This window comes from Penicillium soppii (genome assembly GCF_028829465.1).
Source record: "Penicillium soppii strain IBT 18220 chromosome Unknown utg000004l, whole genome shotgun sequence".
NCBI classification, from domain to species: domain Eukaryota; kingdom Fungi; phylum Ascomycota; class Eurotiomycetes; order Eurotiales; family Aspergillaceae; genus Penicillium; species Penicillium soppii.
The window spans coordinates 5,225,379-5,251,494 of record NW_026643234.1 but is presented as its reverse complement, the minus strand read 5'-3'; the positions used below and the strand labels follow the sequence as shown (position 1 = coordinate 5,251,494).

The following is a 26,116-nucleotide window of genomic DNA, read 5'->3' as shown; positions in this document are numbered from 1 at the left end:
TTATGACAAGATCAGTTTGTGGAAGACCGACTCAAAGGAACTTCTTCGAATACTTGGTGACCGTAAATATGTTTCTTACATGGCTTTCTCCCATGATGACAAAATCCTAGCAATAAGCTCGACAGAAGAGCAAAACAATCGAGCTCTGTGATACAGAAGCAGTTACCAAAAAGGCGGTTCTAAAGGACCATTCGGCAACTATCCCTGCAACTGCATCCTCTGAGAATGGATCGATAATTGCAAATGGATCAATTGATCGGAGAATTATGATCTAGAACATATAGACAAGGGATATACTGCGGGTCTGTAAAGGACATTCGAGTCCGGTTTGCTGTTTGAATTACTCTCCCGACAGCAACCACCTTGCATCCAGTTCGGCAGATAAGAGTGTGATAGTCTGGAATTTTGCCACAGGTAGTAGGGTCCAGTGCCTGAGAGATCACCGTGACAGAGTTTTTTCGACTGAAATTTCCTTCTGCAACCAATTTCTTGGATCTCTTCCAAAGGATTAGACAGCAATTCTTTGGGATATAAAAGCGGACACCATACAACCGACCCAGCGAGGTCTTAGAGATGGCAATTTATTCCCTCGAAAAGTTGACTCCGATGAGAAAATCGAGGATAATGATGATGGCCTAGTCAAGGTCGAAGGAGGAATTTACTGGTTGACGACAATTCTTATTTCGAGGCCAGCATGAGCCGACTTTTAGCCAAAATGCCTCCAATCTATCGGTGAAAATCTCGTCTGATGGTAAATGGCTGGCATCGGGGTCCAGAAATGGTACGAGCAGAATTTGGAATATCAACATCAATACATTAAAGTGGGAGGGATCTCCATATCGGTCTAAAGTAAACTGCGTGATATTTTCTTCTAGTAACCGGAAATTAGTTTCTTCAACACGGACTGGAAAAACTAGGCTATAGATTCTGGCAAAATTCTTAGAGCATGGGACGCAGGGGATATCGATTATTTGAAGTTCACTGAAAATAGCTATCGATTGAGAACAAACCGGGGAAACCTCCAGGTCAACCCAAAGAACTCTTCACCTCGGAAAAGTATAGAATTCCAGATACTAGATGCTCAGTGACCAATGGGTGACAGTCAATGTCAAGAGAACTCTGTGGCTGCCTCTTAAGTATCGCCCGAGGCTTTTACAAGTCAAAGACGAGCTCCTTAATCTGGCCCAAGAATCTGGCGACTTATCCTTTATGGAATTCGATACATAGATGACCGCGGAGAAGAATTTCATGATATTGATAGGAATATTATGGCGGGAGACAAGCACTTCATTATTCTCTGCGCAACATTGGTAGACAGGTATTCTTCCCTGCACGTCCATATCATTCGCAAACCATGTTCGGTCTACACCTACGTGCTAACTAGCAAGTCTAGCCCAAATCCACCAGGTTTGTTAGGATAGCGACAGATCTGTTAAGATCAACTCTTGCCAATGTATAGGGCTTTAATTATCTAAACATCTAGAAGTTTGGTCTGGAATTATTTTAGAAGAAAGCATAGTTGAACCAATTTTAGGATATCCTTTTTTGCTTCCTTTCTGTATGTATTTCTATTTCGTGTGTAGCCACATATAGTACGACGCAAGAAGAGTAAAAATTATTAACTGCAAAACAGAAAATATCCCATGAAAAGTATAATTATACAAGAAATAGTGTTTATGTCCAGCCGGTGATAGCGGCTAGTCCTGCACATACATACATATAATCGGGTCGTCGAACGCGGCCACCAGGCGGTGTCCGGGTTCCCGGGCGTAACCTCACCCCGACTGTAAACTCATTTTTATCAACTCAACCTTCTCCATTAATTGACTACACTCCTGTTTTTTCATATTATGCCTCAAGAATTAGAAGACCGCATCACTAATGCTTTAGCATTATGCCGTGCCAATAAGAAACCTAACGTCAAAGCGATCGCTCGGCAATTCGACATTTCATACAGTACACTGAGGGGCCGTCTTAAAGGTTCTAAGTCTCGAAACGAGCGCACCCGACTAACAAAATACTAGAACCTGAGCAAGAGAAAGCATTGATTCTATAGATTGATACCTTAGATCAGGCCTTCTCTCCCCCGACCGTAGGGCAGATTCAGGGTACTGCTCTACAAATTGTCCGACGATATAAACCGTCCCGGAACCTAGGGAAAAACTAGGCGTACGACTTTATTGCCCGTCTACCTCCACGTTTTAAGACTATTAAGCAAAAGCTAATAGAAAAAGCACGGTACGAGGTCTGTGAACCTAGTTATATTGTTTCTTAGTACGATCGCCTTTAAATTACGTTGAAACCTACGGAATCACTCCGAAGAACCTATACAATTTCGACGAGACTAGGTTTCGAATTAGCGAAGGGAAGGCCTAGAACGTTATTTCAGCCCGGGAAAATTCCAAAAATAATACTAGTGGACAATCTGAGTCGCTTACTAGTATTAAATGTGTTTTAGCCGATGGTTAGGTTATACTACCGTGGTTCTTAGTTAAGGGCTAATTCTATATAGAAAGTTGGTTTATCGATACTAATTTACTAGGCGACTATACTATATAGCCAACCCCGAATAGTTAGACCGATAAGATTATTAGTTTTACCTAGGTCTAGGTCTTCGATAAATTCATATCGTTTCGTGTTAAAAAAGGGGAATATCGTCTTCTTTTAATAGATAATCATAGTTCATATTTGACCTATAATTTTATTAAATTTTACTAGAGAAAACGAATCATTCCTTTTTGTTTTATTCCACATACGACATATGGTTGCCAACCGCTCGACGACACACCCTTTTAAGTGCTAAAACATTATTATAAGAAGTATAATAATAAAGAGGCCTTTTGGGGTGGTGATACGCGGTTAAAGGCCAACTTCTTCGCGGGAATTCACGATATCCGAATATCAGCATTAACAATACGTACTATTCGATATAGATTCCGAGAAACTGGTATTTGGCCTATGAATTCTAATAAAGGCTTAGCAAAAATAGGCCTTTTAACCGACGATAATAAACTACCTAAGATGCCTGGATTGATCAATTTCAGAATTGACGAGTGAATAGCGGGACCGGCAACATTGTGTAGGTATTGTGGAGCAAGAAGATCTTTGAGCCAGCCACGAGATTGTCTCCAGCCATCACCGGTTTTCATATTGAGATGAAATTCGCCAAACAGCGGGAATCGATCGATGATATAGACAGAGCGATCAAAGTCACTTCGTCCCATGAGCATCTCGCGAGCATTCCCAATATCAGCAACTAGAACCACTGGTTTCGACAATGGTCCCATCAATGCCTGGCAAATTGGCGTTCCATGTGCCTCGAGCTGTTTGCTGCACCATTTGGCCAAACCCGAGGGATCATCCCTGAGCTCCAGGACGTCACCCCATATTGACTTGGAGGCCGCTATGTTGAATGGGATACCTGGAAGCGGCTTTGGTAGTAGCCACATATAAAGCGCATAGAGCCCGGTCACGAGTAGAACGATTGCAGAAGACATCTTGAAAGCCTGATAGGGCTCATAATTCTGTGATATATCGAGCCATGACATGGTTGAGGATATTGCAGTGCTCTTCGAGATCAAAGTGACTGATACTATCGAGTGTGCTTAATGCATCCATGGATGCCTAGACAAGAATAAATACTCTTGATTCTAAGTCATCGCATCTCAGCTGATATGAAACACAACTATCTCCCCGCTACTTTGCTGTCACCGAAATCAGTCCACGTTTAACGTGGACAAAGTGGGGCCAAACAGGAAACCCCTGGACCATCGTAGAAATTTTGGCCCCATGCAGATGCATCGACAAAAGTCCTTCGCTGAAGCCCCGATGCTACCTCGTATTAGCAATCTGAATCTTTCCGATGCGCGTCGGCCGACAGAAGTCGGGTGTGGTGCATGCATGATGCATGGTGATAACCACATGGCTTAAGTTGGGAACGCCTTGTCTGCTGCAGCCTTGAGGAACATGATTACAATGATTTTTCCGAGAATGAGAAGACTTTCCCAATCATCTCATCTAATTTGGAACCTGCTTTCCTTCACGTATTTTCTAGCAGCAGCTTCTAAAGTAGAGTTGATTGTATACGAACGATGAGCAACCCTACCTGTAGAAAACGATGTCAGACGGATTTAACCGAAGCACCGGAGTTTATGTGTCTACTGGCTACAATAAATACGTGGCAGGCTATCATTCAAACGAATTTCCGTTTTGGGAGGGTCCATTGCCACTTCACTTGTTCGTATTTGGATTTTTTCCTGTCTCATTTTTGCTCCTCGAGGGCTTCTTTGATTTAACTTTGACCATTGAGGGGAAAGCATAATCAGCATATAGCGTAAAAGGTGGTGAGGTGAATAGTACAGAATTTTGCTACTCAGAAGTTGAATACGAGCCTGCAGCTGCTAAAGAGTAAACATATTGACATCAATATGGAGTATTCTATTATATTTATTTTGCCTGCGGCAATGTCTTCACCTGATCACCGAGAAGCTTCCAATTTGAAGGAGATGCTAGAGGGGAGGATCCCCGCCCCAAACGTGGGAAATTCGAAAGACGATAAGGACACTTTTTAAGACTTAGGGCTTTTGCGCCGCCGAGGAGAAGATCTCGCTCATAAACCCGGGATAGGCTTGCTCCAAAGATGGAAACGGGCCTAGGTCATCATAAACTCCGATGTTAGCAGAGTATGGGAGTTGCCAAAATGATGTATCAATATAATCCGCCAGAGGAACTGGGCTGGATGATTGTTTCCACTTGGCGATTTTGGCAAACAGTTGTGCAGCCACCTGAGCCCCAGATGCAGCCATGTCGCTGAGTTCAGCCAACATTTGAAGGCGGCTAATAGCTTGTTCGGAAGCTTGGATAGCCTTTTTATAGGTTAACTTAGCGTGAATACCTAGAGCATCCATATTTTCGTCTGCTTGGTCAAAGGGAAAGTCGACATGAGTACAAAGACATAGTAAAAGAACGGCAGCTTCGAAGGTATTGAAAATAATAGCAGCAAAACGGGTGGATGAGCCCCCGAACATCAAATGAAGGGAAGTAACAGCCTCGAGTTCCTTCAATGCAACCAAACCAAGTCTTCTCTTCTGTGATTGGAGAAGCACTCGCTTATATGGGGGAAGCCTCGCCACATAGTCGGGCTTGAGTAACAGAACGGGTCGAAAATTCCAACAGACCGAGTCGAAAATGGCGATGTGGAGAAGTTGCCTTTGCATCGGGAGCTTTGTAAGAGCATTATCCCAGGTCGTATCTGTACGGTCGAATGCAAATGCTGGATGCAGGCTTGGGAGATATTCGGCGTAGAACTTGTCATACCTTTGCTCGCCTGCTGTTGGATCGTAGTCGCAGTTATGCCGTGACCCAAATTGCCGCCAAAAGTGGCCTAGCTGCACCTGCATGAGGCGTTCGGTAAAAATGTCGGGTGCACCGGCAGGGATTTCCGTCGAGGTACTCCCAGTCTCAGAAACAAAGTGCATCCGTGGAAGTGAGCCAGCAATCAAATGATCAGGTAAGAAGGGGACACGATCAAGCTGACGACTCAAATGGCTATTACAAAAGCGTCAATATTCTTTCCAAGCCGTCGTGGTCCAAGGCTTACCTATCCAAGACGTAAAGGCTGCAGAAAGTTCTCCGTCGAGCCTCTTTATCCAACTCTTTACTAGTGTCATTTTGAGGTACTAGGCTTTCCTCGAATAGAGTAGTGTCAGTGTGAATGCCAGCCTTCTGAGCGGCTCGACTCGCAGAAGCTATCCCTTCCCAGAACTGATCAGTTCTACCTTCACAGGAGATCTGGAGGGCTGCAAAAATCAGATGTTGAACACGGAACAAAGAGCCTTTCCAATCAAGAGTTTCGCAGAGCTTGACAAGATTGTCTCCGATACTACTACATGTGTTGCGAATATCGGAGAGCGGGTGGCCACAGATCTGATCAATGGCGTGAAGCGGCGAGGGGAGGAATTGTGTTGCGTAGGAGCATACGCGAAGGATAAGAGTGGCAAACTCCACATCTGCCACTAAACTGGGCTTACTATTCTCCCACCACTCGTGGTAATGCGTTAAGAAGCGGGGGGCATGCACAATCTGTTTCATCCTATATACGAGTCGAAGTTAGAAATTTGGGCCGACATGTGGTCAATGAATTTGCGGGAAAGTCCTACCAATTCAGCTCGCACACAAAATATTGAACGAGAAAGTCTAGGATGCGGCGCTCAGGCATACGGCTAAACTCATAGTGGATAGTTTCCCAAGTCGATGCTGGCGAAGAATCTCGTAGAGCCGTCTTGGTTCCCCCGGGAAACTCTAACTGCGAGGTTCCATCAGTTTCATGCAATCCCTGAAGGAAATAAGGAGATAGTGGAGATTGGGGATTTGTGTGTGGGGGGGGGGCCCACCCTGCGTAGCAACGCCATCGTGTTAGTATTACTATCCTCAAAGTAACCAAATGATTTGGCTAGCGCGGAATGCTGGCTCGACCAGTGTTCGTTCGGCCCGTCTAGAGCGGGAGTCTCTATGGGGAGCCGTGCAGGAACTGGTCCCTGAATCTGACCCTTAGTCTCATTCAGCGATTTTTCTGGATGCAAAGCATTATGTGAAGGATTCCTCGTTGGCTCGGAGCTGAAAACGCACTCCTCTGGTCTTCGACGACGGGTACAGTGGTTGCATGGGTACTCCCGGTTACACTGCGAGTCCATTAGCGCGATATTCTATTCCAAGCTCAGCGGCTCGAGAACTCACCCACCCTCTGTTTCCGTGTGTAGCAAGGGTAGCACGTTCTGACGCGACGCTTTCGGTTCTGCTGCATTGCAAAGCGCTGGGCGAGGTGAACACCGCTGAAAATCGGCCGACGCAGGTCGGGGTTGGGTGAAAGCGGGGATTATCTACCGTCTAAATAAACTGAGACAAAGTGCCAAGGGGGTGGCTGACGCTTATTCCGGATCTTTCGGCGCCGACCGTCACTTATGCATTCGATGATCCGCATAACACCTTTTGTCCACGTGCAAATTGCCGGACGGCCCCCCGTAGGACGCAATCGTGGCAAACGTTATCATTTTAGTCAAGGTAGCTCGGGATTTAACGGCTGTCATAATGCCAAGTGAGTTACATACCTTCTCCCATTGGTCCAAGCAGGGCGCGCGATTCTTACCCAAACCGACAACCATGCGAACCACGCCGAGTGCGCCACAATTGAACTGTCCATTTTTAACATTAGTTGGCTTGCTGGCTTTGGCTAGCAATGACAAACATTTCTGCACATGTGAGGTCATGCAGGTAACTAACTAACTTTAACACGGGTGGATTGTAACTATGTAATTACAGGGAAGATACGGTACTCCCAGTTGAAGCTGAATCAAGCCACAAAGCCATTGTTCAAGCAGGGGATAAGCTGTTATGTTACCACGAGGCTGCTTTACTGTGAAAAATCGGGCGATATTCGAGGCCGACTGATTCAAGCATCCACTCTAACAGACACATCGCCACGCCCGCCGACCTCTTAGAGGCTTGATTGTGATTTGCTGTGCATTATCATCAAGCAAAAGATAGAGATAGCGTCATTTGAGACATCGGACCGCAATCACATTCCGAGCCCCGCTCTAAGACAAAAATAAGATGCAGGAAGTACCTGTTCGCATTACGGATGGGGAATGGCCGGGATTAGGCGGGACACTAAACATACTTGGAAAATGCTGGTTGTGTAGAAGGAAATAACACGAGGCTCTTCATCTTATGGAAATAATCGCAAATGTATGAAGTTCAACATAGATGGCGATATGACACGATGTGCGGATACGACGTGGATACTAAGCGTGGCCCTCCAGAAAAAAAGCCACCGGAGTACCTTACTTAGTATCTCCATTTCAAAAGCTATAAAGAATCAGTCATTGACATGATCATGATTTCGTTTCAGTCCATCTGGAAATTTGATATCCTAGACCTAGATTGTGTCACAGCACCTTTAACAATTGCACAAGATGCCTGCTCTACATCCTGGTGGTAATGACCCGATTGCTCTTGTTGGCATCGGTGAGACTATCCAGACCTTCAAAGAAAACAATCACTGACGCACATAGGCTGTCATATGCCTGGCGGTGTTCGAGATATACCTGCTCTATGGGAATTTCTCAAAGAGCAAAAGGATGTTCTTCAGGAGTTCACCGAGCCACGATTCTCGGCCAAGGGGTTCCACCACCCCAATTCAGATCGCCCAGGCACGGCTGTAGCCAGCAGTGGATTTTTATTGAAAGAGGATCCAAGACTTTTTGACCCAGGCTTCTTCGGCATTACAGACGTGGAAGCGGAGACAATGGATGCGTCTCAGCGTAAGCTTCTTGAAGTGACATATGAAGCCTTTGAAAATGCCGGAGAGACATGGGAAACCGTATCTGGCTCTCGCACTGGCGTCTATGTGGGTGATATCTCTTTCGATAACTATGTATCACAAACTCGAGACTGGGACTATGGTGGGAAATATTCAGCCACGGGGGCATTCCCCAACATGCTGGCCAACCGGATTCACTACGTTTTCAACCTGAAGGGACCAAGTCTGCTGGTGAATAGTGCATGCACTTCAGCGATGTATGCATTGCATCTGGCCATCACTTCTATTCGAACCGGAGATTGCGACTCTGCTATTGTCGCTGGCTCCAACTGGATCATGGACCCAAATTGTCACATTGCCATGGGGAAACTCGGTGCCCTTTCTGCTACTTCGAGAAGCCACACTTTTGATGCATCGGCCGACGGATATGCCCGTGGAGAAGGTTTTGCGGCTCTTTACCTGAAGAAATCCTCTTTGGCAATTCAAGATGCATCTCCTATCCGCGCCTTGATTATGGGCTCCGCAATCAACGCGAACGGTCGAACCAATGGCATCACAAACCCAAGTGGCCCGGCTCAGGAGATTGTGATTAGAGAAGCGTAAGCAATTTGGCAACGCGATATCTTAAAAAGTCTAACGTGACTGTTTTTCAGGTACAAGAACGCAGGGAACCTTGATCCATCACAAACCACATTGCTTGAGTGTCATGGAACTGGAACTCGGGTTGGTGATCCCATCGAGGTCACAGCAGCTGGTCATGTCTTTGGACCTTCGCGTCTTTCTGGATACGAGAATAGACTTGTAGTAGGGTCTGTTAAAACTAATCTCGGTCATTTAGAAGGTGCATGCGCTCTCCCTGGAATCCTCAAGGTTGTTGCAGCTATTGAGAAAGGAGAGATCTCACCGACACTGGGGTTCCAGTTGCCCAATCCGCGCATAGACTTCCAAGAAGCCAAAGCGCGAGTTCTCACCAAAGTCGAACCATGGCCTAAAAATAAGCTCAGGAGGGCAAGTGTCACATCGGCCGGCTTTGGTGGGACAAACGGACACTGCGTAATTGATCATGTGCACAACGTGCTTCCATCCTATCTCAAGCCCGGGGTCCTTGACCACGGTGTTCCAAAAATACATGAAGCTAATATAAACCACGACGAAAATGGTATCAATGGTACTAATGGTGCCAATGGCCAAGTAAACGCCAACGGGTCTCTTCATGAACATGCAAATGGAGCAAATGGTTATTCGCATGGAGCGAATGGCGATGCCCGCACCAATGAATCCAGTGACGCTTCAGTCCTGTCAAACAATCACCGTCCTGTGATTGCCAGACCGAAAATGATTCGGAAGGCCGATGCAGGAACTCGAAAATTAGTGGTTCTTCCTTTCTCAGCACACAGCCAAACCTCGCTTGAGGCCAATGTCGACGCCTTGTCTCAGAATCTCCATCAGCACTCTTTGGCTGATGTAGTCTATACTCTGGCCGCCAAACGCTCTCGTTTTACGCAGCGGACCTACTGTATTGTCGATAAGGATAAACACTTAGAGACTGGCCTGAGGCAGGAGACCGACCTCAAGACCTGGTCTTCCCCACAGCATGGTTCTGTAGGGTTTGTTTTTACTGGCCAGGGCGCACAGTGGCATGCAATGGGTTCGGGCCTTTTCGATTACGCGGTGTTTCGAGACTCCATCTCTCACCTAGATACCGTTTTGACCAGGATGTCCAATCTACCTAAGTGGAAGATTGCCGACATTCTTCTCGGAAACTGTGAAAAAGAACTTATTCAAACACCTGCGGTGTCACAAACTGTCTGCACAGCTGTTCAAATTGGAATTGTGGACCTTCTTGCTTCATGGGGAGTTCGGCCCTCCGGTGTTGTTGGACATTCATCTGGAGAAATGGCCGCGGCTTATGCATCCGGTCATATAACTTCTGCAGAAGCCATTACAGCAGCGTATTATCGCGGCTATATGGTCTCCTTCAACAAACAAAGAGGGGCTATGCTTGCTATTGGAGTTGGTCCCGAAAGAGCATTGGGATACATTCGAGAGGCAAGACTAGAGGAGCGAGTCAAGGTCGCTGCCATCAATTCATTCGATAGTGTTACTATCTCTGGAGACGCTGAGGCTGTCGAAGAACTCAGCGCAAAGCTGACTCAAGAGGCAGTGTTCAACAGAATTGTTCGCACCGGTAGGCTCGCATATCACTCTCACCACATGTTGCCATTTGGCCCTGAATATGAAGAAAGAGTCAGTTGCGGACTACGTCGTCTCAAAGAAGACGATATCGATGCTGCAAATGCAAAGTATCCGGTTGTTGCCTGGATTTCTTCCGTCACTCTTAATAAGATTACAAACGAAGTTTCAGCCTCTTATTGGAGGTCCAATCTGGAGTCTCCGGTTCGCTTTGCAGATGCCGTAGCAAAGCTACTCGACGTAACAGACATGAACATCGGTGTCTTGCTTGAGATAGGCCCGCATCCTGCATTGAAGAGCCCCTTGGGTCAAATTGTCAAGAGTATTGGCAAAAACATCCCGCACGTTCCTTCGTTGAAGAGGAATGAGAATTCCCAGAGATCTATGCTCGATTGCGCAGGGACATTGTTTGCTCTTGATGCCGACATAGATCTAGTGGCTGTCAACGCTGTTGATGGGCCATTCGTCAATGGCCAGGGACAGCTCGAATACGGCTGTACAGCTATTGATCTTCCTCCATACAAGTACACTTATGGCCCCATCAAGTACCATGAGAGTAGGCTCAGCAAAGAGTACCGCCTGCGAAATACGCCTCGCCATGACCTGCTCGGATCCAGGGTACCGGGTACTACCAAGCTACGTCCCCAGTGGCGAAACATCCTTCGTCTGAAGGACTTGCCTTGGCTGGATGATCATCGTGTGCCCCCTCATGTTTTGCATCCCGGGGCTGCTCACATTGTCATGGCGATGGTGGCCGCAGAAAATGCATACAAAGAGTTTCCAGATGCTCTGCCCATCAACGGACTGATGATGCGCAACGTGTCTATCAAGAAAACACTGGTAGTTCCTGAAGATAACCATGGGGTTGAAATTGTACTCAGTATGGAGCTTGAGGATGGAGCCACTGCAAAGTCTCCAGGCTGGGCTCATTTCTCAATCGCGTCAGTCGTCCGCGATACTAACCAATGGACCGAACATTGCTCCGGTCTGATCAAGGTGGAAGTGTCTCCGTTCGTACAAGGTACCCCGATCGACACTACAATGGATGGGCGAGTTGTCGATGCACAGGCATGGTACAAACGCTTCGCTGATATGGGCCTCCAGTTCGGACCATCCTTCCAGGGCTATTCAGAAATCCGTGCCGATCCAGCTAAGAATATTACGTCGGCTAAAATGGCCTTGAATACCACAGCGGGCATGTTCCCAGGTGGTGAATCGCCTTATCCAATTCACCCAGCTTCCTTGGATCTGTTGATTCGATTGGGTCTTATGGCTTGCAACGGTGGCCAGGCTGAAAATGCTGATGTCCAACTTCCGATCCACTTCAATGAGATGCGATTCAACCACGGTCGGCTGGAAGGTCACAATTGGGCATCCGGTATATCTCGTGGTGAGCTGCGCGGTCTCCGCGGCGCCTATGCCAAGCTACAAATGCTGGATGATATGGGGAATGTCATTTTGGACGTAGACAACATGCGATTCACCAGCCTGAATAATGAACAAGATTCATCTTCCAGTGGGGACTCGACCACCAAGCCTTACTCAAGCCCATTCGCACGCTTAGTCTGGAGGCCCGATCTTCGCACTCTGAGCAAGAATCAGTTCGATAAGACTCTCGCGTCGGTCAAGGAGAAGGCTGGCCCTTTCCCCCAGCTTTCCAAGATCTTTGATCTGGCAGGCCATGCCAATCCAGATTTGCGAATTCTAGAAATTAATGCTGGTCGCAATCTCAGTATGAATCGAGCCGTGCTGGGGACGCTTGTTGGTGCCAATGATATCAAGCGATATAGGGAGTTTGTCGCGACCGACTCCTCGCAGGAGCAGCTTGACCTCATGCGTGAGCTCCCTGAGGATTTCAGAGATTTTTCCTGCTCTACTTTAGATATGGGTCGGAATCTGTCCGAGCAGGGCTTCCAACCCGGCTTCTACGACATTGTCCTTTGGTCAGACCCCGTACACTCTACCAAAGCGTGTGAAAATGTACGCGATCTCATCCGTCCAGGTGGACATCTTGTTCAAGTTCAGGTCACAGAAAAGAATGGTCACATACAGAGTCTTGAACACGTTGGCCTTGAGCTTCTCGGAAATATCTTTGAGCAAAACCATGGCTCTAGAGTTACTGTGCACACCCTTCGTGCATCTCTTAAGCAGCAAAATGTCGGCAAGCAGCTGGTACATCTTCTGCATGGGTCTCGGGGAGCCCCCTAAGCTTCTAAAGCATTTTGCTTGCGCCCTCGAGAGCCGTGGGGTCCCCACTCAAATCTCCATGCTTGATGATGTTCAGAATGTTGTATCGGCTAACTCCCGCGTCGTTGTATTCCTGGATGGAGAAAACCTTCTCTTCGGTGCTGATCAGCATCGACTGAGTCTCTTCCAACATCTGGCTGCGAACTCTGCCAGCATGCTCTGGCTCACGTCATGCGGCCTAGTCAAGGGTCGCAACCCTGATGGGTCCTTTGTTTCCGGTCTGCTGCGAACGTTGGGAAGCGAGAATCCTAGCGGCGAATTTCTTTCGGTAGATATTGATGCGGAGCAATTCCAAGTTCAGGAAAGTGACCTGGACGAATTGCTCCGTTCGTTGCTCGATCAGGAGCTTTCCTTGCAAGAAAAGGCACAGGATGGCAGCGAGAGTGTTGTTAATCGCGACTTGGTCTGGCAGGATGGATGCATGTGGGTGAGCCGGATTGTTCCTGATGCAGGTCTCTCGGGATATGACGAAACAGCCGTTTATGACCGCGATCTGAAGCCGATGGTGCTGGGTGACGTCGGCCCTATCCGAGCAGCATTCAAGAAACCCGGGATTCTGACTTCGCTCTACTTCCGACCATACACCGAGCTCTGGCAGCCTCTGTCGCAGGACTGGGCTGAAGTCAAGGTGGAGGCGCTTGGTCTCAACTGGAAAGACGTGGGTCTTTGTTCTGGAAGATTCGATCAGAATCATCTTTCAAATGAATACGTCGGTGTTGTCTCCGCCACTGGAGCTGCGGTTACCAATCTCAAGGTTGGGGATCGCGTGTATGGCATGGCCAAGGGTCATTTTGGAAATTATACTCGCGTGCCAGCAGCACTTGCACAGAAGCTACCTGAGGGGGTTAATGCGATAGAAGCAGCCACGATGCCTTTAGTTTATATGACCGCAGTCTATGCATTCGAGCACATCACTCGAGTGAGAAAAGGGTCCAAGGTTTTGATACAATCAGCCTCAGGTGGCCTTGGCCTGGCCGCAGTTCAACTTGCTCGATCCAAGGGCGCCGATATCTTTGTCACAGCTGGCACGCCGGAAAAGGCCCGTTTTCTGGCCGACGAAATGGGCATTGCGCCCGATCATATCTTTTCCTCCCGCGAGCTGGCAAGTCTATTAAGCATGGTCAGCGCCACAAAGAACGGCGGATTCGATGTAATTCTCAGTACCTCTCAAGGGGATATGTTTCATGAGTCCATCAAAGCACTAGCACCGCTAGGACATTTGGTTGATGTCGGCCGCCTAGACGTGACAAATTCCAAGAGTGTTTCCCTTGAACTTTTTCAAAAGAGTGCCAGCTTCACTTCATTTGACCTGGGGCTTGTTCTTGAACGTGACGTGGAAATCGGCAGGGAGCTGATGGCCGCGGTTAACGAGCATTTCCGCAACGGCCACATTGGCCCTATTCGTCCATACCATGTGTCAGATATCTCTCAACTCGACCAGGTTCTGCTCAAGTTTTCTAAAGGAACTCACATTGGCAAGATGATCATATCGTACGAGAACCCCCAAGCAAGATTGCGAGTCCAACAGTCTGTTCCTCGCGCTCAATTCGACCGGGAGGCTCGCTACATACTCGTGGGCGGGTTAAGCAGTCTAGGGAGATCTATTGTTCGGTGGATGGCTAATCGAGGAGCTCGAGATTTCGTTGTCTGGTCACGGAGAGGTCCAAACATCGTGGCCCTCGAAGCTAAAAGTCTCATTGAAGAGATGGCAGCACAGGGGTCCAGTGTGCAACTGGTGGCCTGCGATGTGAGCAACCGAGAGCAGGTTCTTCATGGAGTGAAAGAGGCCAACTCACAGGGCACCTTGCGTGGGGTTTTCAATTATGCGGTCTCCTATCAAGATATCTCCTTTGACAAGATGACAGAGGAGAAATTCCGGGAGGGCATGGCTGCCAAGGTTTTCGGAACCAAGCATCTGCACGAAGCCACGTCCGACTTGACCCTAGACTTCTTCACCATGACCTCTTCCTTGGGGACTGTCTATGCTTTTCCTACCCAGAGCACCTACCTAGCGGCCAATAACTTTCTGGATTATTTCGGGCGTTATCGACGTCAACTCGGGCTGCCGGCAACGACGGTATCACTCGGATTCATCAATGATCTGGGAGCTCTTACCCAAGACGCCGTAACGCTCAATCTCTTTGTCCGTGCGAAGGGTCAAACCGTCACAGGAAATCAGGTTTTGCGAGCTTTGGAGCCTGCTTTTGTGAACAACTCGAAAGTTGAAAGTCAATACCTTGGCCATAAGCAGGATCCACTTTCGGAGGCCAATATTGTTACCGGCATTGACCCAGCCATATTAGTGAACATGAGGCGGGTGGAAGGCAAGACATCTACCTCTGGTACTATACCGCGGTGGTATAACGACAGGCGGGCATCTCTGATGTTGCGGGCCTTGGATGATGGATGGCGCCATCAGGATGGGGACGATCGCAGCAAGGGTAGTGCTGACATGAATGGTACTAATGAGTCCCCTACCATGCAACTTCGTCGGTCCTTCGATAGTTCAATCAAGAAAATTGGAACTGATCATGATGGGAGAGAAGCTATGGAGACGGTCGCGCTGGTGACTGAGGCTATCCGAGGGATGGTGGCCGGCATGCTTTTTATCGACCCTTCTGCAGTCAAGGCAGCTAAGACTGTGGTTGATCTTGGGATTGATAGTTTACTCGCTGCAGAATTCCGGAGTTGGTTGAATGCAGCTTTCGGGAAAAACATGAGCATGTTGGACTTGATGGATGCACGAACAAGCATCGATGCAATGGCACAAGGCATTGTGCAGGAAACGATTACGGCATAATTCTTCAAGGCTGGAAGAATGCAAATATGGATTTTCATAGGGCTTATTTTTTGCAAATTATTTTTTTCCATTGTTCCGAGTAGCACGAAAATTGGCTTCTAATTAAATTGCTACCATTGTCAGATTAGATACAACAGCTCGAGAAGATTAAAACTTCCTGTCTAAATCTGTTATTTTTCCGAGTACCGCGCAGGCGCATTCTCTTCTAATTCGTGTGAAAGTTTGCAGTGATCGAAACTGAGACATTCAATCGGGCATGTGAAATCTCTCGACTCTATGTACATACATGCAAAAGCCCGGAAGGGTGAAGGCGTGGTGCGATTATGAATTGCTCGCGCTAAGACCAACTAATTTCAGACTTTGGGGTAATCACTGATTTGAAACCCTTGCTCTACTGCATCATAGCCCTGCATATACCGTAGACACCTCCACCCGATTCGGCAACATATGGTATTAATATTACAGTACCGAAGGTACTTTCGAGTTCAGCCCTCGATCTCCAACCACCAACACCCAAGGATATATACAGTCCCTGGAGGGCTCTGAAACCTCTTTCCCATCAAGGCTGGTTTATAGTAGAAATTCCGCGTTTCCAATAACCACTTCATACTAGTAATGCCTTAATCGTGGGCTCAAAAAGATACAAGTCAATACGCGTCGGGTGTACGCGGTGGGTCTTGGTGTGTCGGCCGACGAATATCGGGCTTCATGCTGCAATAACTTATCGAATTCTTCGGCGTTAGTTCCTTTCAGCTCCTAACTCCTAATCCCGCTCCGTCATCTTTCATTGTTGGGCTTTCTTTTTTTCTTTCCATCTCCTTTTGACCAGGGACCAGCATCTCGTTCATCGGCCATAACGGAAATAACGTCGGATTGACCGTCTGCAGAATACTCGAGACGACACCCCCCTGCTATCCCTGGAATTAGATCACGATATTACTCAGGAGACAAAAACAGGAAAAGAAAATTAAAAGAAAGGGAGAAGAAACTTCATCAGTCACGGTCCTGCCAGCATAGATGGTTGGCTGTTGTGATATATATAACTGCCATCACATCACCCAATTTCATAAGCGATCATCTGAAAGACCGTCACCTGTCAACAATTCACGATGACTGGAACAACAACACCTTTGTCGGCCTCAAGCATGAGTAAAGACATCGAAAGCCACCCAATACATTCCGCAAATGCCGACGAATCCCCTCCTCGCCGAGGAGAAGGCAGTTTCCCTGAACCCACCAACGACGAAAAAGGACTCGGAGACGCAGAGGATTCCGGGAGTAGCGAGGAAGATGTTCGAAAGATCACTGGATACCGTTGGTTTCTGATTTGTGCTGCTTTGTATTTGTCGGCCCTGATGTATGGACTTGATACGACTATTGCTGCAGATGTCCAGGGTGCAGTGATTCAGAGATTCCACGAGGTCGATCAGCTCGCCTGGATTGGGGCTGGTTTTCCTCTAGGATCCGTTGCCGTTATTCTTCCATACGGCTTCCTCTTCACCACGTTCAATATGAAGTTACTCTACATTGCTGGAATTGTGTTGTTCCAAGGTGGCTCCGCCCTCTGCGGTGGAGCCCCAAACATGGGTGCCCTGATCGTCGGACGTGTGATTGCTGGCGCGGGAGGAACAGGGATATATTTGGGCGGCCTCAATCACTTCTCTGCAATGACGACTAGGAAGGAACGCGGTTTATATCTTGCCGGTACCGGCTTTGTCTGGGGACTGGGGGCTATCCTGGGCCCAGTAGTTGGCGGGGGTTTCTCTGATTCTTCTGCAACCTGGAGATGGGGATTCTATATCAACCTGATTATCGGTGCTATAACAGCCCCTGTTTACCTGTTTTATCTCCCAGCAATTCATCCAGCTCCAGGAAGGTCCCTCAAAGACCGACTGCTTAGTTTGGATTATGTTGGCTTTGTCCTCAGTGCCGGAATGTGGGCGACCATTGCTATAGGATTCCTCTTTGCTGGTGGGATTTGGAAGTGGGGGGATAGACGTACCATCGCAATGATCGTGGTTTGGGCAGTGCTTCTTGCTCTTTACGCCATACAGCAGGGCTTTTGTATATTCACAACCCCCGAACGCAGATCGTTCCCTGGACACTTGCTGAGGTCTCGGACTCAGGTCCTGTTCTACATCACAACAACCTGTGCCAATACTTGCATGTTCTTCACGACTTTCTACATCCCCATCTACTTCCAATTCACTCGAAATGACACATCGTTGATGGCCGCCGTTCGACTGCTTCCATATCTGCTTTTCACCATCACGTTCAATCTGGCTTCAGGTTGGGCACTCCCTAAGATCAAGTATTATATGCCAATTTGCTTGATCTCTGGGATCTTGATGACCGTGGCGGGTGCATTATTTGTGGTTTATCTCTCTTCATCGACACCCGCCGCCCAAATTTACGGGTTTAGTATTCTTATGGGAGTCGGGACGGGCATGACCATGCAGCTAGGGTACTCCGTGGGCAGCCTAAAAGTGAAACCCAGTGATATCCTCAGCGCCATCAACCTGCAGAATGTCGCGCAAATTGGAGCTACTGTTATTTGCCTCGTGATTGCTAGCCAGGCATTCCAGTCTAATGCAGTGAGGAACCTGAACCATGTTTTGAACGGCCAGGGATTTAGCCAGGCAGAGATACACAATGCTGTCGCAGGGGCCCAGAGCACACTGTTCGAAAAGCTGAATGGTGACCTTCGAACTGAAGCCATTGATGCAATTACATCGGCGATGGCACGGGCGTTTATTGTTCCACTTGTGGCTGGGGTAGTGTCTGTTATCACCTCCGTGATGATGAGCAGGGAAAGACTTTTTGGGTAATCATAGTCTACGAGCACGAGAAGAGAGGACGAGAAATTTTCGGTTGAATACTGGGGATGCACTAAGATATATTGTATGTGGCTGGGAGAGCATGTCGGTTTAAGTAATCAACACGGTTATGGCCATTGTATAAATTCATGATTGTGGAGTAAGAGAATCCGGTGGTAACTATACAGCAACACTTCAAGTACCACATCGAAAAGTGTGCCAATATCCTTTCTGCTTTTCTGTTTGTAGTGTTCGGAATTCTGCAGGGGAAATTGAGTTTCAAGCAAGCCATTTCCCACTTAGCGGCAGAACCCAGAGCCAAAGCCACTGGCTTTCTAGACTCTCGTGTTAGTAATATTCAAAACGACGAAAAAGGGTATCCAAGAGTTCCACTGGCTTCAGAGGTACTGTATGAAGAGGGAGCTCAAGACCTCACAATGTCAATTCTCACCTTCCTGGAAGCGTTGCTGAATACTCACCTCGGGATTAATAACTTTCCAAATAACATCGTGTTGGCTTCGGTCTGGAATTCCGACAGAACTGGGCCGACAAGCATCGGGCGTCACTGGGCCGAAGCGAACGTGTGTCGCCCGAGTGCCGCCCAAATAAGGACGATTGGTCGGGAGATTGGTTTAAAAGCACCTTCAACTTTAATCTCTCCCTTTTTGTTCTTTTGCATTTTATATCAGTAACATCGGAGACTGATACAGTGTCTATGAACTTTCAAGATTATGGCTTCGTTCGCCAGGGATTTCCGCGACCCTTCCCGGGCACGCCTTCAAATGTGATGGAACAGCTTCGGCTATACAATAAGGTAGCCGTGATTACCGGCGGAGCAGATGCAACTGGATTTGCCGTTACAGAGGCGATGGCAGACGCCTTCATAGTGATCCGCGGACCACTACCTACTTAGGCGGAGGTTAGCACTTAGCGTCCGAGATATAGTCCGACGGCCACTCAGACCTGTTTTCTTGGCCGAGTACAAGGATCTTTGCCTTAGAACATAAGCCTAGCGACACCTTTAAAGGGAGATCCCCGACGCTCGGGGGTTCGTAGTATGTAAGCCCTCCCCACCCTCGCCTTAGGACTGGAACTGTCATCAGATAATCGCGCGTTGTAAATAGATTTAATAGGAGTTGATGATATCCGAGGTCAATTTGTAGGATCCAATCTCAAAAGCAGAACCGGAACCTGAATAAGAAGTCAAAGAAGCCATCGCTTGGCCCCATTACTTTGTCCCGCTAGGCCTCAGCTAGCCGTCTTTTGCCAGACACCTAAACTAGGCTGCTGTAAAATAAACGTTAGGGTGATGCACTTTTCCTCTCCTTTTTTTCCCAGCTGTTTGCTATCTGGACCATTTACGTGTGTCAATCGTCCCGTCTTGTAGATAATATAATGCTCGGATACAAGTGTCTATACTCGAGAAGTCCCCGGTCCTTCCTCTTCTCCGTCGTCGCCAATGTCGGCCCCCATAGCGCCAGCCGCCCCTTGGCTGTGGCCTACCGCCAGGGCAACGACGTGGACACCTCATTGTCATCTATGGCACGCGTGGAGCATGTCGTGGCAGACACCCTCGCGCTGATCGAAATCCTCTCGGGCCCGGCGAACCGCGCGCCGCTTGAGGCAGAGAGGGCACTTGCGGAGGACTGGTATTGTCGGTCTCAGGGGGCAACAAGACCGAGAATAGTGAGCGGCCCAGCATTCCAGATTCACCGCAGCCCCCTTTTGTCGTGCCTGATGGCTCCCAGCGATCGGAGAAGCCACAAATACTGCCTGAGCTGCCGTGGCATAGTGACGCGCTCAGCGAGTTCCCCTTTACAACGACGTGCCTTTTGCTGAGGTTGCGCGCGATGATGGTGATGCTAATGCCAATGCCCGTAATAGCAACAGCACGCGCCCTGGCAACATCCAGCTCCAGCCGCTATCCACTGTGTTCCGTGGCAACTGCACCGAGTATGGCCTTATCGTTCTCGATATCTCCGACCTCGACAGCGGCGTCAATTACGGCATTGTTGGCTTCTCTGTGCGCTATATGGCTGAGGTTTCCTACCACAGTGAGGCGGGTGGCTGGGACCCCGTTGAAGACCCCCGCCTAAGAAGGAGCCTGACATTGTACTCTTTAGCCCGCGGCAAGACTAGAGGATAGGCCGCTTGTTAATGCTGTAGCCTTAGACTGTATGTCTATTTCCACGCTACCTGGTCGCCTATGAGATTAAGATGATGTGTATGTGCTGACTTAGGAAGGGTAGAAATTTGGCCGCCGGAGCTTGAAAATCAGGCTAGAGCATCTTCGCAAAATATTATCTCAAGCATCTCCGACTGTCTGTGAATTACTCGCACTTCTCAATGCTCACGCATATCTACCGCACTTACTGACTTATAAAATAGACTTCTGGCCTTTAAAGTCCACCACCCGCGCCAAAGATGCGTCGACCTCATCATCCCCGCGCTTATCCATATTCGACGACCCGCTGCGAAATGAGCACATAGACCGCGCCATCGACAGTCTGCTTATTCTCACACAGGAGCCCGCCGACCTCCACCTCGGCGAAAGGACAATCGGCAAATTCCAACTGCGCGCTGAGTTCCGCGAGCAGCTGCAGCGGCGGCTCGAAGAGGTGCCCGACAGCCTGGGCCCGTCCTCGGAGGCCTCGGGCCATATTTTGCGTGTTGCATACGCCGGACGCGCGCACCTTAACTGGGTCGCGTTCAGGAAACTCGCACCCGCTATGATCGCTGCTGCCGTTACATCCGACGAGCTTCGCAGCGCGTCTGCGCTCGGCCTCTACGTCGATAAGTTCAAGCTAGAGGGAGACGAGGGAGACCTCGGTAATCTAGTAGCGGCCCTGGCGCAGTCAACGGCCCTCAAACAGCTCTGTTTCTTGCAGGGACCGGATAGGGATAGTGACAATGCCTCCGCTCGTTTTTGCACGCAGCTGCTACTACGGGGGAGGTCATCCGGTGACTCCGGGTGGCTCCGCGACAAAATCATCTATCCGACTTGCGCGTTTTCGACATCCTTGCGCAGCCGCAAATTCACATTGCCCTCGACTACCACTTTGACTTCCGCCGTCGTCCAAGTCTTTCCCGTGATGCACATGTTCTCATTTGTGGATCATCAGCGTTCAGATGTCACAGACGCAGACCACCAGAACAGTCACTACTACGATATGGGCAACACCCTTCTCGACTCCAAGCGCTTTGCCCTCCGATTTCTATCATGCCTGCGTTCCGTGGGTTCGAGTTCTGACAAGGCCATCTTGCGATTCGCATACGGGGGAGCCTCCTCTGCCGATATTGCACCCGAGCAAGAACAACAAAGGCCCGTCCCCGTCCTTGGTCTCGTCGAGATAGTAGGCGGGCTTACAGAGTTCCTGCGCGAGACCGTGCCTGGGATCGATATTTCCACGTGGTATAAACGGATTGAGGAGGCAGAGAAGGACCTCCGCGTGCGGCGGGCTTCACTTCAAACAGGGAAACGCTGCATCGACATTGGCGTCATGGCTGAGACCAGTGCCCGGGCATTTCTTGACCAGTTACTGTGATATGCTGGGACTAATTATCCCAACATATTTCAACATTGATTGTAACGAACTGGATTATCTATTTCTGAACTATGCTGGAATGAATTGCAGTGACAGTGATTTTCTTTTCTATAATGTAGCCTTATATACTGTGGAAAATCGAGGTATTGATAATACCCTATTGTATATCAGGGGGATTTTTTATCGACCTCGAGTACAAGTAGTCTGAGTTCTCGCTTCCTCGAAGCCATTTCGACAAGTCTCTCTTTTCTCAAACCACGCTGGACCGACCCATCTCATCGGATAAAGCCCTGACAGTCCTTCACCAAGCACTTTGTCCTTCATTATTTGCTGGGCCTAGCATGGTAGGCCAACGCTGCCTAAATCCCTTCCTTGACTAAGACCAATGCGACTGACATTGCTACTCGTGTTGTTGATGGATTTGAATCGCTCCGTGGCCTACTTTGTGAACTAGGTATGAGTCTCATCTATGTACGCCACCACTAGATCAGAGCAACAGATCACACACCATCAGAGCATTTATGCTCGCAACTTCCAGCCCCAAGATATCCCCGCCGAGCGGCTGACCCATGTTCTCTACGCGTTTGCCAATGCCCAAGCCTTTGGTGAGGTAATCCTGTCGGACATTGGAGTGCATAGCCAAAAGCTCCACCCTGGACGTCCAACTACCAATTATATAGTAACTTTTGAATACAATAAAGGTGAATTCTCAAACAAAATGGATGATTGATAGGCAGCATGTTGCGAGTGAATTCGTATATTCGACAAGATTTGTAAAAATATATATCTACAAGCCGGTCGATCGCAAAAGTGTCTCTACATATTCTCGGTCTCAATTTCTATTTTTTTCAATTTGCTAGTCAACGACTTTGTCTGGATCACATAATTGCTCATCAAACGACTCATAGAAAATGCGAATACCTGTGAATATTTGCTAGTGTCGACATGGAGGTGATGGGATGTTACCACCATGCAAACTGTTGTCTGCATCCGTGCGCGCCCGTCCAGGCTTAGCTCGTAATTGCTCATCTATCTTATTGGGCTGCCAAGACGCGAAGTTGGCGCTACTGAGGGGGCCCACCAGTGAACCAGTGATTGATCAGGGACGAGGCGTGTTGAGCGTTATCGCATTCGGATCATGTGATGATTGGCCCTAGGGGCTGATCTCCGCGCTAGACTCTATACAGTTAGCCTCTTACGGGTGTCGTCCCTCTGAAACCTCTCGAGGCTTCTTTGAGCATCCGGCCGAAATATACTACTTGCGGTGCTTTCTCCCGCTCTATCGCACTGCGGGTTTCTATAGCTAGTGGATCAACCATGTTGGCTACTTCAAAGCCCTTGCGCCTACGGTCTGCCTGCACGGAGTGCTATGCCGCCAAGGTATGTCTACCAACGATGAGAGCGATGGTTATCCATACGCAAATAACCTGACTGTGGTGAGAATCTCTAGGTCCGCTGCAGCGGCGAGAAGTATGGCTGTGAACGCTGTCGCCGGGGCGGCCTCTCATGCGAATACCGGGTGTCGATGGTAGGGCGTGCGCCGAAGAAACGACGGATGGACGCGAGTGACCAGGTTCCCCGTCCACGATCGTCATTTCCACCCAGCGCAATCTCACATCAATCGGTTTCACAAAGCGGGTCTTCCCCACAACCCTTAGCCAGCGTGTCTATGCTAGGCAACCCCCCTCCCGCAGTGAACGATATAACAGTGGATGGTCCCATTTTCGCGATGGGAGAATTTAACGTCTCTCCCGAGACGGAGATCAACAGTAATCTGCAGAATCTTTTAACTGAATACCCGGATATGCCGCTGGTTCCGCCCGGCGCGACCGATCCTTTATGGTCAGGAAATGAGAACTTGTTACTCGATGCGCATCCAGAGATTCACGAGATCTCCATTTCCGATGGCACATCCGCGGCGCCCGAACCGTTAGAAACATTGCTAGCTAGCTGGCACACGTCGGGAATGTCCGATGAGCATTTGCTAAGGTTATTCCAGGGGCGCACAGCGGAGTCGGTGCGGTCCAGATCAGCAGAAAATACCGACGCGAAAGTCCCCTCAAGCTATCGCGATCGGTCGGTGGTGTCGCAGTACCCTCATGTCGCGGCCCTAATGAGGATCATCGAGTGTTTAGAAGAGCAGCTCCAGGTCCCCCGGGTCCTAATAGATCAAGCGATGCGGCTAAACCGGCAGGCGATGGTTAAGGTACGGGAGGTAAGTAAGACCGACGAATTTCGACGCTGCCAGAGTTGTCCGCTCTTAGTGGCGACTGTGATGGATTTAGCCGTAGGGCTATATGAACTCGTGATCCTCGCTATCCAGCGCCCCGCGGGCGAAGGCGATACCGTCTCCTTGCCAGATCAGAACAAAGTGCCTTGGCAAAAGAGTCCTTTCCAGCAACCGTCTGGGATAGATGAAATGCCAGGTGGTGGGTCTAGTCTCAGATCGTCCATCAGCGGGGGCTCAGAGCCCCCGCTTTTTCAGTTTGGATGCCTTGAGTTCGATCCGGATGAACAAGAGATCTTCCGGGCTGCGATGGTGCGGCGTGATTTACGACGATGCGTTGAAACCATCCAGTACTGTAGTCAGGAGATTCTACAACGACCGAGACAAAGCGGGAATCTGCACAGTGGGCCGCTCAGCCGTGGAGTACTTCAGTACAGAACGCCATCGACTCATGCACACACCCAGTGGTACCAGGAGATGGGATATCGGGCCAAGGAGCTTCTGGCCGCTCTTCCTGCCCAGTGCGGCCACAAGTGACGAGTAACTCAATTCTCTCATTTTCATACAAGAAGTAGTAATACTTTCTTAGTAATTCCGGCATATAATACACAAAACCTACCTCACAGCGGAAGTGCGAAGGAGTATGTGTTTGGTCCCTTTTAATGACACTAGTAACGATGGAACGGCTTGCCAACACTGTGTACCCTACCTGGATCGAGGCCTCAGTCCGTGTACCCGATCGCGACAGCCAGCTACGGTACTGAATCTAAACGCCTTTGTGCAAGAGGCTTTGCTTAAGCAACTCAGCTGCAGCGCCGGCCAACGTCTCCGGGGTAAGGATCCTCGACTTCATGCAGGAATGGCACACTACGACTCAACACAATAGCGCGTAGATCACCGAGCTCGACCCGCAAGCCTTTCATCATTTGGGATACTTATGGATACGCTCATTCCACGGGGCACTGTTTGTCTCCATCAACACATCGCCTAGTTTCAATTCTCGAGCTGCGACGAAGGCAGCCTCTCCAACCAGGACTACAGATTTCTTCTGTCGAGCACGTGTAACCCTCTGACTTTGTACCCGTCTGACTAGCTCCCTGGGCGATAGTCCGCCATATTTTCACCGCTTAGTCCGACCTTCACAATCACTTCTCAGTCCTCGCGAAGCTCGATCTGACCTAGAGACGACGTGCCGTTACTGCTGGTATTGAGTACTGCAGCCTTGGTCAGACCGCGCCGCCACCTATGAATATGGTATCAGACGGTAATGCTTGAGGTCACGATTATGAAGGACTAATTCACAGACCTCCGATTGGCACTATGTATATATATCTTAAGAGATTGATTTTGCCAAGAAATGATTCCCTTCTTAATGGATCAAATATTAGTATATTCGATAAATTCCATTTAGAAGAAATGTGGTGTCAGGTATGTATTAAAAATGTTATACGTGAATGAGTAGTCCAAACCTCTCATAACGAGATTTACTGAGTTGGTAGTAATTGAGCTTGTTAGCATACTATCTCCACAGAAGTTCACAATTGTCGGACCGATATTCTCGCACCGAAACACTGGGCCGCCGATTAGACACCGAACAGACGAAACACCGGCCGATTCATCTTACTATGTATTTATTCGATAGGGCTGATTATGAATCTGGGAATTTATACGAAATGCCATCTTGTTGATTTGTTGAACTGCCAATCTGTCTCACCATGGCTATGACGAACTCGGCCGAGACATGCTATATAAGTTCATGGGGGTGGTTGAGCCTATGAGACCACTTCTTTTTGTTGGGATACTTGCAATGTTGGTGAGCAAAATAACCCTATGTTCCCATCTCCCCTCTAGCTATTCACTTGTCTATAGTCCCTTTAATTTTGCAATGCGAGGGTGCACGCGATGCTAGATAGATATCGAAAAACGTTCTAGATCATTTTTCTCGATGTCCCTGAACGGAATGGAAAGTTC

The 26,116-nt window shown here is 48.6% G+C and overlaps 6 protein-coding genes across 6 annotated transcripts; 5 read left to right on the top strand and 1 right to left on the bottom strand.

Annotated features, from left to right (window-relative positions):
* Nucleotides 1-4,574: 4,574 nt before the first annotated feature.
* On the bottom strand, nucleotides 4,575-6,692 carry N7529_005427 (fungal specific transcription factor domain-containing protein; the record flags this gene model as incomplete). Its single annotated transcript, XM_057240954.1, has 4 exons — nucleotides 4,575-5,547; nucleotides 5,600-6,091; nucleotides 6,159-6,300; nucleotides 6,425-6,692. 4 exons carry the CDS (start codon nucleotides 6,690-6,692, stop codon nucleotides 4,575-4,577), a joined length of 1,875 nt encoding a protein of 624 aa, XP_057100249.1.
* A 1,278-nt stretch (nucleotides 6,693-7,970) lies between these two features.
* N7529_005426 (type I polyketide synthase) lies at nucleotides 7,971-15,557 on the top strand (the record flags this gene model as incomplete). The annotated part of the gene is made up of 4 exons (XM_057240953.1): nucleotides 7,971-8,022; nucleotides 8,070-8,916; nucleotides 8,971-12,682; nucleotides 12,729-15,557. The coding sequence occupies 4 exons, from the start codon at nucleotides 7,971-7,973 to the stop codon at nucleotides 15,555-15,557; spliced, it is 7,440 nt and encodes a 2,479-aa protein (XP_057100248.1).
* A 1,109-nt stretch (nucleotides 15,558-16,666) lies between these two features.
* On the top strand, nucleotides 16,667-18,385 carry N7529_005425 (uncharacterized protein; the record flags this gene model as incomplete). Its single annotated transcript, XM_057240952.1, has 1 exon — nucleotides 16,667-18,385. One exon carries the CDS (start codon nucleotides 16,667-16,669, stop codon nucleotides 18,383-18,385), a length of 1,719 nt encoding a protein of 572 aa, XP_057100247.1.
* Nucleotides 18,386-18,810: 425 nt separating this feature from the next.
* On the top strand, nucleotides 18,811-19,286 carry N7529_005424 (uncharacterized protein; the record flags this gene model as incomplete). The annotated part of the gene is made up of 2 exons (XM_057240951.1): nucleotides 18,811-19,003; nucleotides 19,063-19,286. 2 exons carry the CDS (start codon nucleotides 18,811-18,813, stop codon nucleotides 19,284-19,286), a joined length of 417 nt encoding a protein of 138 aa, XP_057100246.1.
* Nucleotides 19,287-19,768: 482 nt separating this feature from the next.
* On the top strand, nucleotides 19,769-21,918 carry N7529_005423 (uncharacterized protein; the record flags this gene model as incomplete). Its single annotated transcript, XM_057240950.1, has 3 exons — nucleotides 19,769-20,059; nucleotides 20,178-20,427; nucleotides 20,762-21,918. 3 exons carry the CDS (start codon nucleotides 19,769-19,771, stop codon nucleotides 21,916-21,918), a joined length of 1,698 nt encoding a protein of 565 aa, XP_057100245.1.
* Nucleotides 21,919-23,235: 1,317 nt separating this feature from the next.
* Nucleotides 23,236-24,682, top strand: N7529_005422 (Zn(II)2Cys6 transcription factor domain-containing protein; the record flags this gene model as incomplete). The annotated part of the gene is made up of 2 exons (XM_057240949.1): nucleotides 23,236-23,298; nucleotides 23,369-24,682. The coding sequence occupies 2 exons, from the start codon at nucleotides 23,236-23,238 to the stop codon at nucleotides 24,680-24,682; spliced, it is 1,377 nt and encodes a 458-aa protein (XP_057100244.1).
* Between the last annotated feature and the right edge of the window lie 1,434 nt (nucleotides 24,683-26,116).